The sequence below is a fragment of the Hippoglossus hippoglossus genome, chromosome 3, assembly GCF_009819705.1.
Source record: "Hippoglossus hippoglossus isolate fHipHip1 chromosome 3, fHipHip1.pri, whole genome shotgun sequence".
In the NCBI taxonomy this organism is placed as follows: domain Eukaryota; kingdom Metazoa; phylum Chordata; class Actinopteri; order Pleuronectiformes; family Pleuronectidae; genus Hippoglossus; species Hippoglossus hippoglossus.
Window position 1 is genome coordinate 15913061 of NC_047153.1, and position 11442 is coordinate 15924502.

At 39.2% G+C, this 11442-nt stretch overlaps 3 protein-coding genes across 4 annotated transcripts; 2 read left to right on the forward strand and 1 right to left on the reverse strand.

The window, feature by feature from the left end:
- Positions 1–467: 467 nt before the first annotated feature.
- Positions 468–2826, reverse strand: LOC117759553. 2 transcript variants are annotated; one of them, XM_034581732.1, is made up of 5 exons: positions 2706–2826; positions 1892–1971; positions 1128–1292; positions 884–1015; positions 468–786 (listed from the first exon to the last, which is right to left on the reverse strand). In XM_034581732.1, exons 2-5 carry the CDS (start codon positions 1965–1967, stop codon positions 650–652), a joined length of 510 nt encoding a protein of 169 aa, XP_034437623.1. In that variant the 5' UTR covers positions 1968–1971; positions 2706–2826; the 3' UTR covers positions 468–649. The 2 variants fall into 2 exon arrangements, with proteins under 2 accessions (XP_034437623.1, XP_034437624.1); XM_034581733.1 differs by having other exon boundaries at positions 1892–1968; positions 2706–2767.
- A 140-nt stretch (positions 2827–2966) lies between these two features.
- Positions 2967–6438, forward strand: emc8 (ER membrane protein complex subunit 8). The gene is made up of 5 exons (XM_034581730.1): positions 2967–3551; positions 4431–4507; positions 4631–4700; positions 5395–5489; positions 5671–6438. The coding sequence occupies exons 1-5, from the start codon at positions 3339–3341 to the stop codon at positions 5828–5830; spliced, it is 615 nt and encodes a 204-aa protein (XP_034437621.1). The 5' UTR covers positions 2967–3338; the 3' UTR covers positions 5831–6438.
- A 1877-nt stretch (positions 6439–8315) lies between these two features.
- gins2 (GINS complex subunit 2) lies at positions 8316–11261 on the forward strand. Its single transcript, XM_034581731.1, has 5 exons — positions 8316–8508; positions 8760–8874; positions 9786–9885; positions 9971–10097; positions 10820–11261. Exons 1-5 carry the CDS (start codon positions 8419–8421, stop codon positions 10946–10948), a joined length of 561 nt encoding a protein of 186 aa, XP_034437622.1. The 5' UTR covers positions 8316–8418; the 3' UTR covers positions 10949–11261.
- Positions 11262–11442: the final 181 nt, after the last annotated feature.

Consider the following 11442-nt stretch of genomic DNA (forward strand, 5'->3'; position numbering starts at 1 on the left):
ACATGGATGGGTTCTTTTCAAAGCCCATTGTTATTGTTCTTAGTTTGTGTAGTATGTGGTTAATTTGAACAATTTAAATGACTAAACCTATGGAGACAAACATAAAGGACTAGCTGCTAGCCTGAGATACAAGTTTTGCAAATGCCACAAAAGCCTCAGTGGTTAACTGGTTCATAAGATGGTGATTGAGTAGGTGGCAACTTTATAACCATCTTTTAAAAAGATGCACAGCTGCTAGTTCTGCTGTGGATACTTTTTTGGGGCGCTAAAGGTACCAAACACTATACTATTATTCTGTCATATAGTCCATTCAAAAATACAGTATTTTTCAAATAACAAGCATTAAGTAATATTGTGTTGTTTCTTTTATTAGAGCAAATGACCTCAATCTACTGCCCCAAATTACTGATAAAAAACTAATTTAATGTAAAAACATTAATGCAGAAGTCAAACTCCTCACAACAGTATGTTTTATAATTTTACCTTTATTCTCATTTCTATAATACACACCGACCTTAAGAGGAAGAGGTCTTCCAAATGCACAATCTGAGGTATGTGGACAATTGATAAATACAGAAATATAAGTATTATTTTGAATTGAGTTGGTCTGCCTTTGTCTTCAAGTATGTGTTATTGTCCTCTTGGTCCTTCACTTCTTCCAGTCCTTGTTTTCGTAGTCCCACTTGGCAGAGAATCCCTCTATCGGGTTGATTCTCATGTCGAGCATCCTCTGCAGCTCCTTCTCTTTGTACTCAGGTGCGAATGTGTGTGGGACTGGTCCATACACTGCAGACAGAAAATGTCAAGCAATAAGCCTAGTTAATAGAATAACACAGATTCAGAACACATTCCTCTGTTTTTCAGCCATATTTCTCATACTTACCATATTTTCTCTGCCAGAGCACAACGAACCCAGTGAAGCCGGTTAGGAACAACAGCCCTGCGACCACAGACTTCCACTCTGCTGATCCCTGGTTCATCTCTGCAAAGCTCTGGTTGAAGCTGATGCGGTACACTAACAAGTAGAAACACACAAAGCCAGGTGGTACAAAAATTGATAAAGTGACAGAAACAGAGAGATAAAAATCAGTTCCACTAAATAGTGTGAATATTAGAGCAAGTCCTACATGCAATCTTCTCCTCATTGGAGAGTGTAGCCCAGGAGCCCATCTCCTTCTCCTTCAGGGACTGCTGCTCTTCAGTCAGGCTCTGCACAAAGCGGATTTCCGGGAGGGGGTTATCTGGCCTGTCAAAGTAGGCAGGCATAGCGTAGTCCTCCATCTTAGCAACACCTGCAGAACACAAAAGCAACTTATTAAGTTCACTTTTGCTGGGACATAATGAAATTTGCAGGTGTGATGATTGGGCACCTGTGCCTGACCTAGTATCCAATATACACACAAAAATGATATCATTCAATATTTCCGATATATTAAAAGAAAGATTACAGTATTACTAAATATGTGTCTGGCACTCTCTAATTAATTCACTGTAAAATAATCAGTAACTCTCCAGAGTAAAGAGGAGGTACCACTTCCATTCAAAGTACTTGTGCAAAATATGACCACTCTTTGACCTAATTTGAGAGGCAAATGTACACAGCTATGGTGAGATACTGGGTGAAAGAGGGAAATGAGGTGGTTTCTATAGCACCAGTCAGACTCGCATTGAAGGATAGACAAAAAACGTTAGATTCTTCCCTTTGAGCTTAAAAAAAACTATCGGTGCTTTTGAAAGGTCACCAGCTTCCAGAAAATCTGTGACACTACAGTGATCATTAATGTCCACATTTCTAAAGTACAAACAGTGACTATGAGACGCAAGCGGGATCTGTTGTTATATCACCCACCAGAAATAGAAAAGGACCAATGTCCTCTCGAGTGGTACTCACCATGTCCTCCTCGTAGGCAGACAGATGTGGAGAGGGCACGTCTGCCGACGAGACTCAGCGCTCTGGTGGCCAGCATTCTGCTGAAAAGGTCACAGGACAGACATTTAGAAACTCATTAAAGATATTATCAGCTAGTTTACACATAATCCCTACAAATATTATTGATCTCACAGCCGAACTTTTCTAACATCGTGAATAAAAAATGATCCCGTTTCATCAGGGGACGTGAAAACATAAGGATTTTAGGAACATCTTCCTACAGTGGTAAATAAAGAACTGCTGTTTATAAATTAGCACGTTCTAACATTTGTCAGTCTAAATCCACTATATCAAATTAAATGAGTTCACATCATATTATCTGTAAACATGTCAGTCGAGTTGTTGCTGTTGAGACAGCGCATCCACCGAGATGTTAGCTAACGTTAGCGTTAGCCGCACACACAAGGTCACAGCACCAGAGAAAAAAATAGCACAGAAACAACGGTTTCTCCGGGACATTTGAGTATAATTCAACCTTAGACAACCGAGCAAGACCACATCCATACACCATTATAATATTATCTGTCTGCGCAGTGCACCTGCCTTCAGGAATATGATGCTACAAGCTAACGACAGCTAACCGGTAACTTAGCTCGTCCTAGTTCCGCTCCCCGCTGACAAAGTCACCGGGACATTTCTGCTCAATTCGGTTAAAACTACCGCTTCCTCTTACATTTAACGTGTGTGTAACGTCCCCGTGTGTGTGGGTGTCGGTGTGCGGTGCGTTTCTAGCGGCTGAGTAAGATGCTGCTGTTGTTAAATAAAAACGACCTACTCTCTCTTCCTCGCTCCGTCCGCTGATGCTCGAAAAGGAAGTGTGATTGTGACCGGCAGCGGAAATACGCAACTTACGAGGTCAAACTAGGCCAGACGCTTGAATTGTCTCCCCCCCACCCGAGATGGACGAGGACCCGGCTCTACCTTGCCCCTGATTGGTTTAAATTTAGACAAACCCCGCGGTGATCGGTTACAGTAAGAGGATGCTGTGACAGTACGCCAATCAGAGGCAGTGTGGGGGCGGATCTTCGCTCATCTCGGGTGGGAAAAAACAGTTACGGCGAGAGGGAAGTTCACCTCGTTTTACGTCTCTCCACTCTGGTCTACGGCACCACCGGGGCTGCAGAGCAGAAGATAGATTAGCTTCTCTCCTCCTGTTACATCCCGGGACTCCTTCATTTAGAAAGAAGAGTATAAGCAGACAGGTGTGGTTGTAACGCGTTCACGCTACAAGGATCAGCTTCCACCACGTGTTGCGGCAGGAAGCGGTGTCTTCTCCGGGCATGTTAAGCAACGGTAGCTAACAGCAGCACTCCCTCCTCTGCGTGTAGCCTCGTCTCAGCTGCTTCTCCGGCAGGATCCGTCCTTTGTTTTTCTCTTAATCAGCCATTCTGCACATTGTCTTACGAACATGCCCATTCAGCTGACAAGCCAGGCGTACTGCAAAATGCTGCTGCATGCGGCCAAGTACCCGTGCTGCGCTGTGAACGGGCTGCTGGTGGCAGAGAAGAGCAAGGAGAGGAAGAAGGACAGCCATGGGGAGACGGTCCTGTGTGTGGACTGTGTGCCGCTGTTCCACGGAACCCTGGCTCTGGCTCCGATGCTGGAAGTAGCTCTAACACTGGTAAGTGTCCGTCAAGTTAAATATACACACAGCTGCAAGTGAACTGGATAGACCGGTCTTAAATGACTGAAGTCTTGCAACACTACAAACTGTCATGCAAGACGAGACACTTTTATTTTGTATTCAACTTTTTGGGTTGCACATGAATAAATGTCAAAATCACCTGCTGATACAAGAAATAAAGAATCAGCACTAGAAGGATGATAAAGTTGAGTCAACAGCTCCCTAAAGTAGATTTGACAAAATGTAGAGATTATAACTGTTATTAAAGGTTCAGTGTGTAGAATTTAGTGACATCTAGTGGTGAAGTTGCATGTTGCAGCTGAATACCCCTCACCTCACCCCCCCTCCAAACATGAAAGAGAACCTGTGGTAGCCTTGAGTTTTCATAAAAACTCAAAAGGGTAAAAAACATGGTGGCCTCCGTAGAGAGGACCCCCTCCCGATGTAAATACAAAGTATTTAAATATAAAGGACCCATTCTAGGTTTAAGAAAACTACATTTCATTAAATTTAGGTGAAACACACTGAGTGAAAACAACACTAGTATTATTTTATATTCAATTTCTGCCAATAGATCACCTAAATCTTACACACTAGAACTTTAATCCAGAGCAGTTTTAGATTACAGTCATTTCAGCTACATGTACCTAATCACCCAGAATAATTTAAAAAAAAGTTTTTACTTTTCAAATTAAAGTTATTACTTGTGTTATAACTGGTTGACTTTTATTTGAACAAACTTGATTCATTGAAGGGTTTTTTTAAGTTGGTAAACAAATGTTTTTATTTCAGTGCAACTGCAAATTGAGTGTAGGTGTCTGATCATGTTTGTCTTTACTGTCCTTCATGTTGGCTCCACATCTCCTCCTCTTTCAGATCGATACTTGGTGTAAAGAAAACAAATATGTCATTGCTGGATATTATCAAGCAAACGAACGCACAAAGGATTCAAGGTACAGAAAAACAGATCTAAACTTACACCGAGCTGATTCAGGAAAACAACCAGTTAAAAACTTTGCCACAAACTCCCCTGACATGTGATGGACTAATAAATGTGTCGATCCTCTCTCTTTCAGACCTAACCAAGTAGCAGAGAAAGTAGCTGCCAGGATTTGTGAGAACTTCCATGATGCAGCGATTGTCATGGTAATAGCAAATATCAACTGGTGTTTATTGACTAAAATGGTGGTTTTACATGTTTTTGTCCATTTACCTCAAGTAATGTCTGTTTCTGTCTCCCAGGCAGCCACTGCTTTTTTTATCTCTTTCGTACCTATAAATATCTAGAGAGTTTGAAAACCTGAAAAAGTTATTTGTCACAACAAGCACGTGGCTCAGCAATCAGAGATGAAATGTCTAGCTGCAGTGCATCATTGAATGGACATTGTGTACAAATATTCTGAGAGGGAAAACATGAGTCTGCTGTGCTCTTGCACTGAACAGACTGCTCTTAAACAGCTTCCTCACAAGTTTGGTGTTTTGGTGATTCTCACTAGTGCCTGCATGCAGCAAGACTTTTTTTTAAAACTGGCTGTTTTTTTTACTTTATCACCATCTAATAATGACATTACGAAAAAGCATCATGCACAGTGTAATGGGTTGGATGCAAAAAGCAAGTTTTCGAGGTTTCTACAATGTACAGACAAAATTCATTCATTGGCTGCCTGTAAGGTGCTAGAATGTGTTACTATAAATGGCCATGTACACAGTAAATGACTTGTAAATGAGTTCCCTAAAACAAGCAAAACACTTGCCTGGTCTTATAAGGTGGTACATAACAGTTATTTAATCAACATATAGTTGCCTCAAAATCCCTTCTTTCTGTTTTGTTTTTTTTCAGGTGGACAGCAGTAGATTAACAATTAGCTGTTTCGAACCCATTGTGCTCATCTACGATCATCATGAAAACAAGTGGAAAAGCAGAGAAGTGACTTCGTAAGTGTGTCTGTGTGTCTGTGAACTTTTTCACTGCCGGCGTGTATGGTCTTTGTGCTTCTGACTTCAAAGTTTCCTGTGTTCTTTCATTCTTTGTATTTAGTAAAAACTTTGTATGTTACCTTGTGTAGGAATCTTTTTCGGTGTCAATTTCCAAACAGATTTTTCATCTTTCTTCCAGTGAAACTTTTGAGGACTGGAGCGAAGCACAGAAGATCACGTCTGCACTGTTAGAGGGCAGGTCCTACGAAACTCTGATTGACTTTGATAATCACTTGGATGATCTCAGGAACGACTGGACCAACCCTGTGATCAACAAGTCCGTCCTGGATCTCTGCTAAGACCCTCAGTCAACAGCAACCTGGACACACACACACACAAATATTGCTGCCATTTCAGCGTGCATGATGCTACTTGCTGTGTAGCACAGATGTACATAAATGCTGAACATGTCGTCTTTGTTCCATCAGAAGGTTCCAGCTCTGATGGGAACATGTGGAGTCCTGACCAGTCTGGCCAAAATCTCTTAAGGGCAGGCACCATATGTGCACTGTTTGCATATGTCCGCCTTTACAAGGTGCTGCTGAGGTGGGGAAGGAGATTCTGTTTTTGAATGGAACTTAATGCATTTTGTTGTGTTTATTAATAGTTATGCGCATAGAGTTAAATTCTAGATTATTTGATCTATTTATCCTCTCAAATTTTACGGACAGTAACCGTAGAGATTAAGTCCTAAATTATCGAAGAAATAGATGATTTAACTACTGAGATATGAGATTAATGACAATGTTCTTTATTCAATTTTCATTTTTTTTATAAACCTTAAACTAAATCCCCATGTCAAAGTGTAGTCTGAGGATGTCTGTGTGAAATTTGATCACAAAAAAAATATAAACTAATGAAAAAACATAGAAACAAAGAGCCAGGAATCGTTTAAGGTTTTGTATTATTGGACTTGAAGTAACATGGCAGCTGGAGTCACTCTGGATGCACCAGCACTAACAGAAGGTTGTTGATTTAAGATATTTGAGTTTTAAATCATTAATGCAAACATTTCTATAATGCATGTCTCAGAACATCAGTCTCAGTGAAATATTATCAAATTGATTGATTGTTGCTTTGAAGATTAGCTCACAGCTCCACTGAATCAGATCTCAGGGATGTGTGCATTTTTGTTGTTGGCTGTCTTAAGAATTAGATATAGTAATATAATTTATACTTAATTGACCACTTTAAATTCATCTATTAAAGAAGTACATTACTATTTGAATGAACTAGAAAGAGATAATTACTTATTAAATTACTGTTGAAATCACATTTTTACAGGGACTTTATAAACTGAATGTATAATGAAACTTTTTTTGTGGAAATTATAAAAGTCTTTGTTGAGTTTGTCATTAAGTAAATCATTTTGTTTGATGTATTTGACCACTGCCTTGACACTAATGTTGATACAAGTTTGAAAACATGTTTGGTTTATTTTTTTATAGCATAAAATAGCTTGACCAGGATTAAGTTAAGGCTTTTGCTGCTGTGTCAACTGATACATGAATGACCTGATACATGTACATTGTAATCAGAGAATACAGCTGGCCTGATATTCCAATGAAAAAACTGACTGCTCAACACAACTTAAACTGTAGTCTCACGCACAGAGGATACAAATGTACAATTGTAATCTTGTAAATTTAAAACTCATTGATCACCAACTAATGAGGTTAATTACAAAAAGCCAGTTAGCAACTATATATATTTCAAAACAACACTAAAACTTGGTACATGGACTAAATTTAAGTAGGAAACATTACTTTTTAAAAAGACTTTGTATACAGCAATGGTCCATAACATACAATTACTTTATTAAATGCGATGATACAAATTAAACCACAGAAGAATATATTAAGTATTAAAAACTGCCTTCACATTGACCATCTACAACATGAATCCTACTTACACAATAGTGTATATAAATACAGATACTTCTAAATTTGTAATATTAGTTTTCTATTTTCCATCAACAGTACTTAAAGGTTAACTGTGGGATTTAAGTAAAAGGGATCTATTGGCAGAAACTGAATATAAAATAATCCTAGTGATGTTTTCGTTTGTGTGGAATTATCAAAATTGTACAAATGTTTGTTTTCTTTGCCCTAGAATGGGCCCTTTATATTTAAATACTTTATATTTACATCGGGAGCGCGTCCTCTCTGCGGAGGCAGCCATGTTTTTTATAGTAGCCCAGACTGGACAAACTAAACATCTTTTGAGTTTTTATGACAACTGAAGGCTACCACAGGTTGTCATGTTTGGAAGGGGAGGGTGATGTGGGGGGTGTTCAGCTGCAACATTTAACTTTATATTCTTAGAGCCAGAATGATTGTTTTTATGGTGTAAATGTGGTATGACACCCACAGTGAAGGATGAATTCTCCCATCAGGCTCACACACTCTTCTACATAACAGTGCAACTATATGGAAAATATATATCCACGTGTGAATAACTAATACTGTCTAAAAACCCTCACTTATTGTTTTATAGAATCAACGTTGCAATGCTCTTCATTACTTGGTCAATATGTGCCACCTAGCGGTTTTTACATGCAACTGTTTTGCTATCACATGACCCACCTTGACTTTCCGGGCCAGACCATTTAAGGAGCGGGCAGTGTTGTCAAGGGCAACCGGTTCCTTAACAAACAGCCTTTAAACTGTAATTAATGTAGAAAATAGATTCCCAGTGTTGACGGGATTACAAACACAAAGTGAGACACTGAAATAAATTGTAAAAGCGCGTTGAACGCCGCTCACTTTTTGACGACATCTCACTTCCGGTTGTTGACGACGCCGTGCTTCCGGGTGTCTCGCAGCGCGGGAACGTTTCTCAGTGTTGTGGTGAAGTTTGTGTGAAACAGTAAAAACACACGGACGTGATGGATCCCGCAGAGGTGGAGTTCCTCTCGGAGAAAGAGACGGTGAAGATCATTCCAAACTTCAGTCTGGACAAGATCTATCTGATCGGGGTAAGGACATGCGTTGTGTTTGTTAGCACGTTATTTGACACGGTTCAACAAATGAGCGTAAACCAAACCGAACCATCTGTTAATGGCTTGTTTTTATATGTACCTTGCAGCACAGTGTTGTAATCATACATGAAGCTACAACCCCACAGGTCCACTATACACAGCTTGTGTGTTGGTGAAGATGGAGTCAGGAGCTTGTGTGTGTGAACTGGAACCTTTCTGCTCAGTAACGTGTGTCCCTGTGTCTTCAGGGGGACCTGGGCCCCTTCAACCCCGGGCTGCCAGTGGATGTCCCTGTGTGGTTGGCTCTCAACCTCAAACAGAGACAGAAGTGCAGAATCGTTCCTCCTGAGTGGATGGATGTTGGTAAGAGTTGAAAATACATAAGTAATAATCTACATGTACATGCACAGTGAATGCAGGTGTTTGACGTGGCTTCCAAAGCAGAGGGTTCCAGCTAATTACATTAAGAATCAGTTACCCTGTTAATATACTTATACTATTATAAAACGTACTACTATGATGTTCCAGTCAGTGTTTGTTTTAGTTCATTTTTTTACCACACAAAACAAGTTTTTATTATCACTTGTGTTTTTGCAGAGATTTAAGAGGATACATCTTTTCCTGCCTCTCCACAACTTTTAGACACTTCCACATAAACATCATCTGTCCAGAAGTAAATCCCTATATACATAAAAAATGCATTGACTGGGATTATATTTTCTCTGTTTGCACTAGACATGGGATGATTTGTAATAAAAATAGGATTAGGGATTATTTTTCAGAATCACACATAGGCAGTTCAGTAAGATTATTTCCCTGAAGTCAATGTTAATATTCATATTGATATTATGTAAATTGTTGGATTACTGAGTGTGGAGCTGGTAGTTTTATAGATTTAGAGGATAGGGCTGGTGTTATGCTATATATTTCTTATTTCCTATATATCCCAAACAGGAAATAGTGCATCCTTTATTTTTTTTAGCCTTTGGGAAACGATAGGACACTATAGCACAGAGGCATATGTTATACCAGGCTTTTGTTAGGATGATGCTTTCATTGGATTGTTGATAGAAAAATATCATTGTCCTTCAATGATTTCTGACCTTTCCTTCGTTACCTGTCCTTTGCAATTCAAATCCATCAATACAGAGAGGGAAGATTAAAAAAACTTCAGGAAAACACTTTTTTATACATATTTACTTCATGTGGTGAGTTGGTTCATGGTTTTTCTGTTTGGGACCTGCCTGCTGTTGATGCTCTGCTCCAATGTGCAGAGAAACTGGAGGAGATACGAGAGCTTGAGAGGAAAGAGGAAACTTTCACTCCTGTTCCTAGTCCGTACTACATGGAGCTGACCAAACTGCTGCTGAACCAGTGAGTTGTAGAAACTTGAGTAACGTCCATTATCATCCTTGTATTTGTCGCTCGAGCTCAGGTAATGGTTTGTATGTTTCTGCAGCGCGTCAGATAACATCCCTAAGGCAGATGAGATCCGCACGCTGGTCAAAGACATCTGGGACACGCGCATTGCCAAACTCCGCCTGTCCGCAGACAGCTTCATCAGTCAGCAGGAGGCTCATGCCAAGGTACCACTGACCACAAGAGGCATGCTCTGTATCTCTCACTTAAATTACACAGTTCCAATAACATTATAACTTAGTACGATATTGTAGAACTGAAAAAAAACCTGTCAAATAACTGATTAGTTGACAACATAAATCTAATTGATTAATCATTCAAGCAAAAATATTTGCTGGTTTTCTTCCTCGGCTGTGGAAGACATTAACGTCTTAATGTTTTGGTTTGGGGATTTTGGTCTAAGAAACAAGCAATATGAAAATGTTGCTTTGGGAAAAGGCCTTTTTTCTGACATGTAAAAGACTAAACAATTAATTGCATGAATAATCAACCTGTGAATCACTGATATTAAAAAAAATTGTGCTTGGATATTTGTAACCGAGCTAGATACACACATGGAATCTGTTCAACAGTCATTTAATGGTCAAGATAAATCTAAACACTTCTCAGGACGTCTTCAAGTGACAAACAGCTCTGAACATTCATTAGGTTAAGTTGAACCTTGGAACGCTTTCATTCTTTCTTAATCTGAGCGATTGTCTAAAAATATTTGTGATTTTCCTCTTATTTTTATTATTTATTTCCTCTGATTCACTGTGATATTTAACAGCAGGAGGACATGAGCTCAAACATTCATCACAGTCATTAGAGAATAAATGTAATATTTGATCTTTGCTTGTCAAAAAACTAACATTGTCTCCTGACTCTCTCTGCGTCCTTCCCTCTGTAGCTGGACAACCTGACTCTGATGGAGATCAACACCATTCGATCGTTTTTCCTCGACTCTCTTAACTTTATGTACAAGCTACGTTCCAATATGCAGCCTGGTTCCAGTAAAGGACAGTTAAATGACTATTGATCCACTAGTTTAAATCTTGCTGAAGTTTGGGTATTGTTTGAATATTGTCCCCATGATGTGGGACAGCTGGGGACAAAGCCTTGGACCTGTGGATTTATTAAGAAGAAAGGAGAAGAGTTTTCCCCTGTGTTTTTTTTTTTTTTAAGGGGTTACACTTCTCAAGGGAAACGCATCCATCTGTAAATATTGACAAGCATATAAGCTTTATATGCGTCTGTTGTTTGCAATGTGCTTATTTAATTTAATGTCAGTAGTTAAAACAACCACCTTGCATTTGTTTCAAAATGTAACAAAATAAACGTTTTAATGTGTACGTGAAGTGGTGAACTGTATATGCTCTTCTTTATTCTCTTCTATTTTTTATTTTGTGCAAGTATAATTGTATGTTTGTGTATGGATATGTTTATCGTATATTTTGTTTAGTATACATGGCAATCATTTCTTTTTAAGAATACTAGTTCAAGTCCTAGTTGAGAAATTTGCCTCTTTACGTG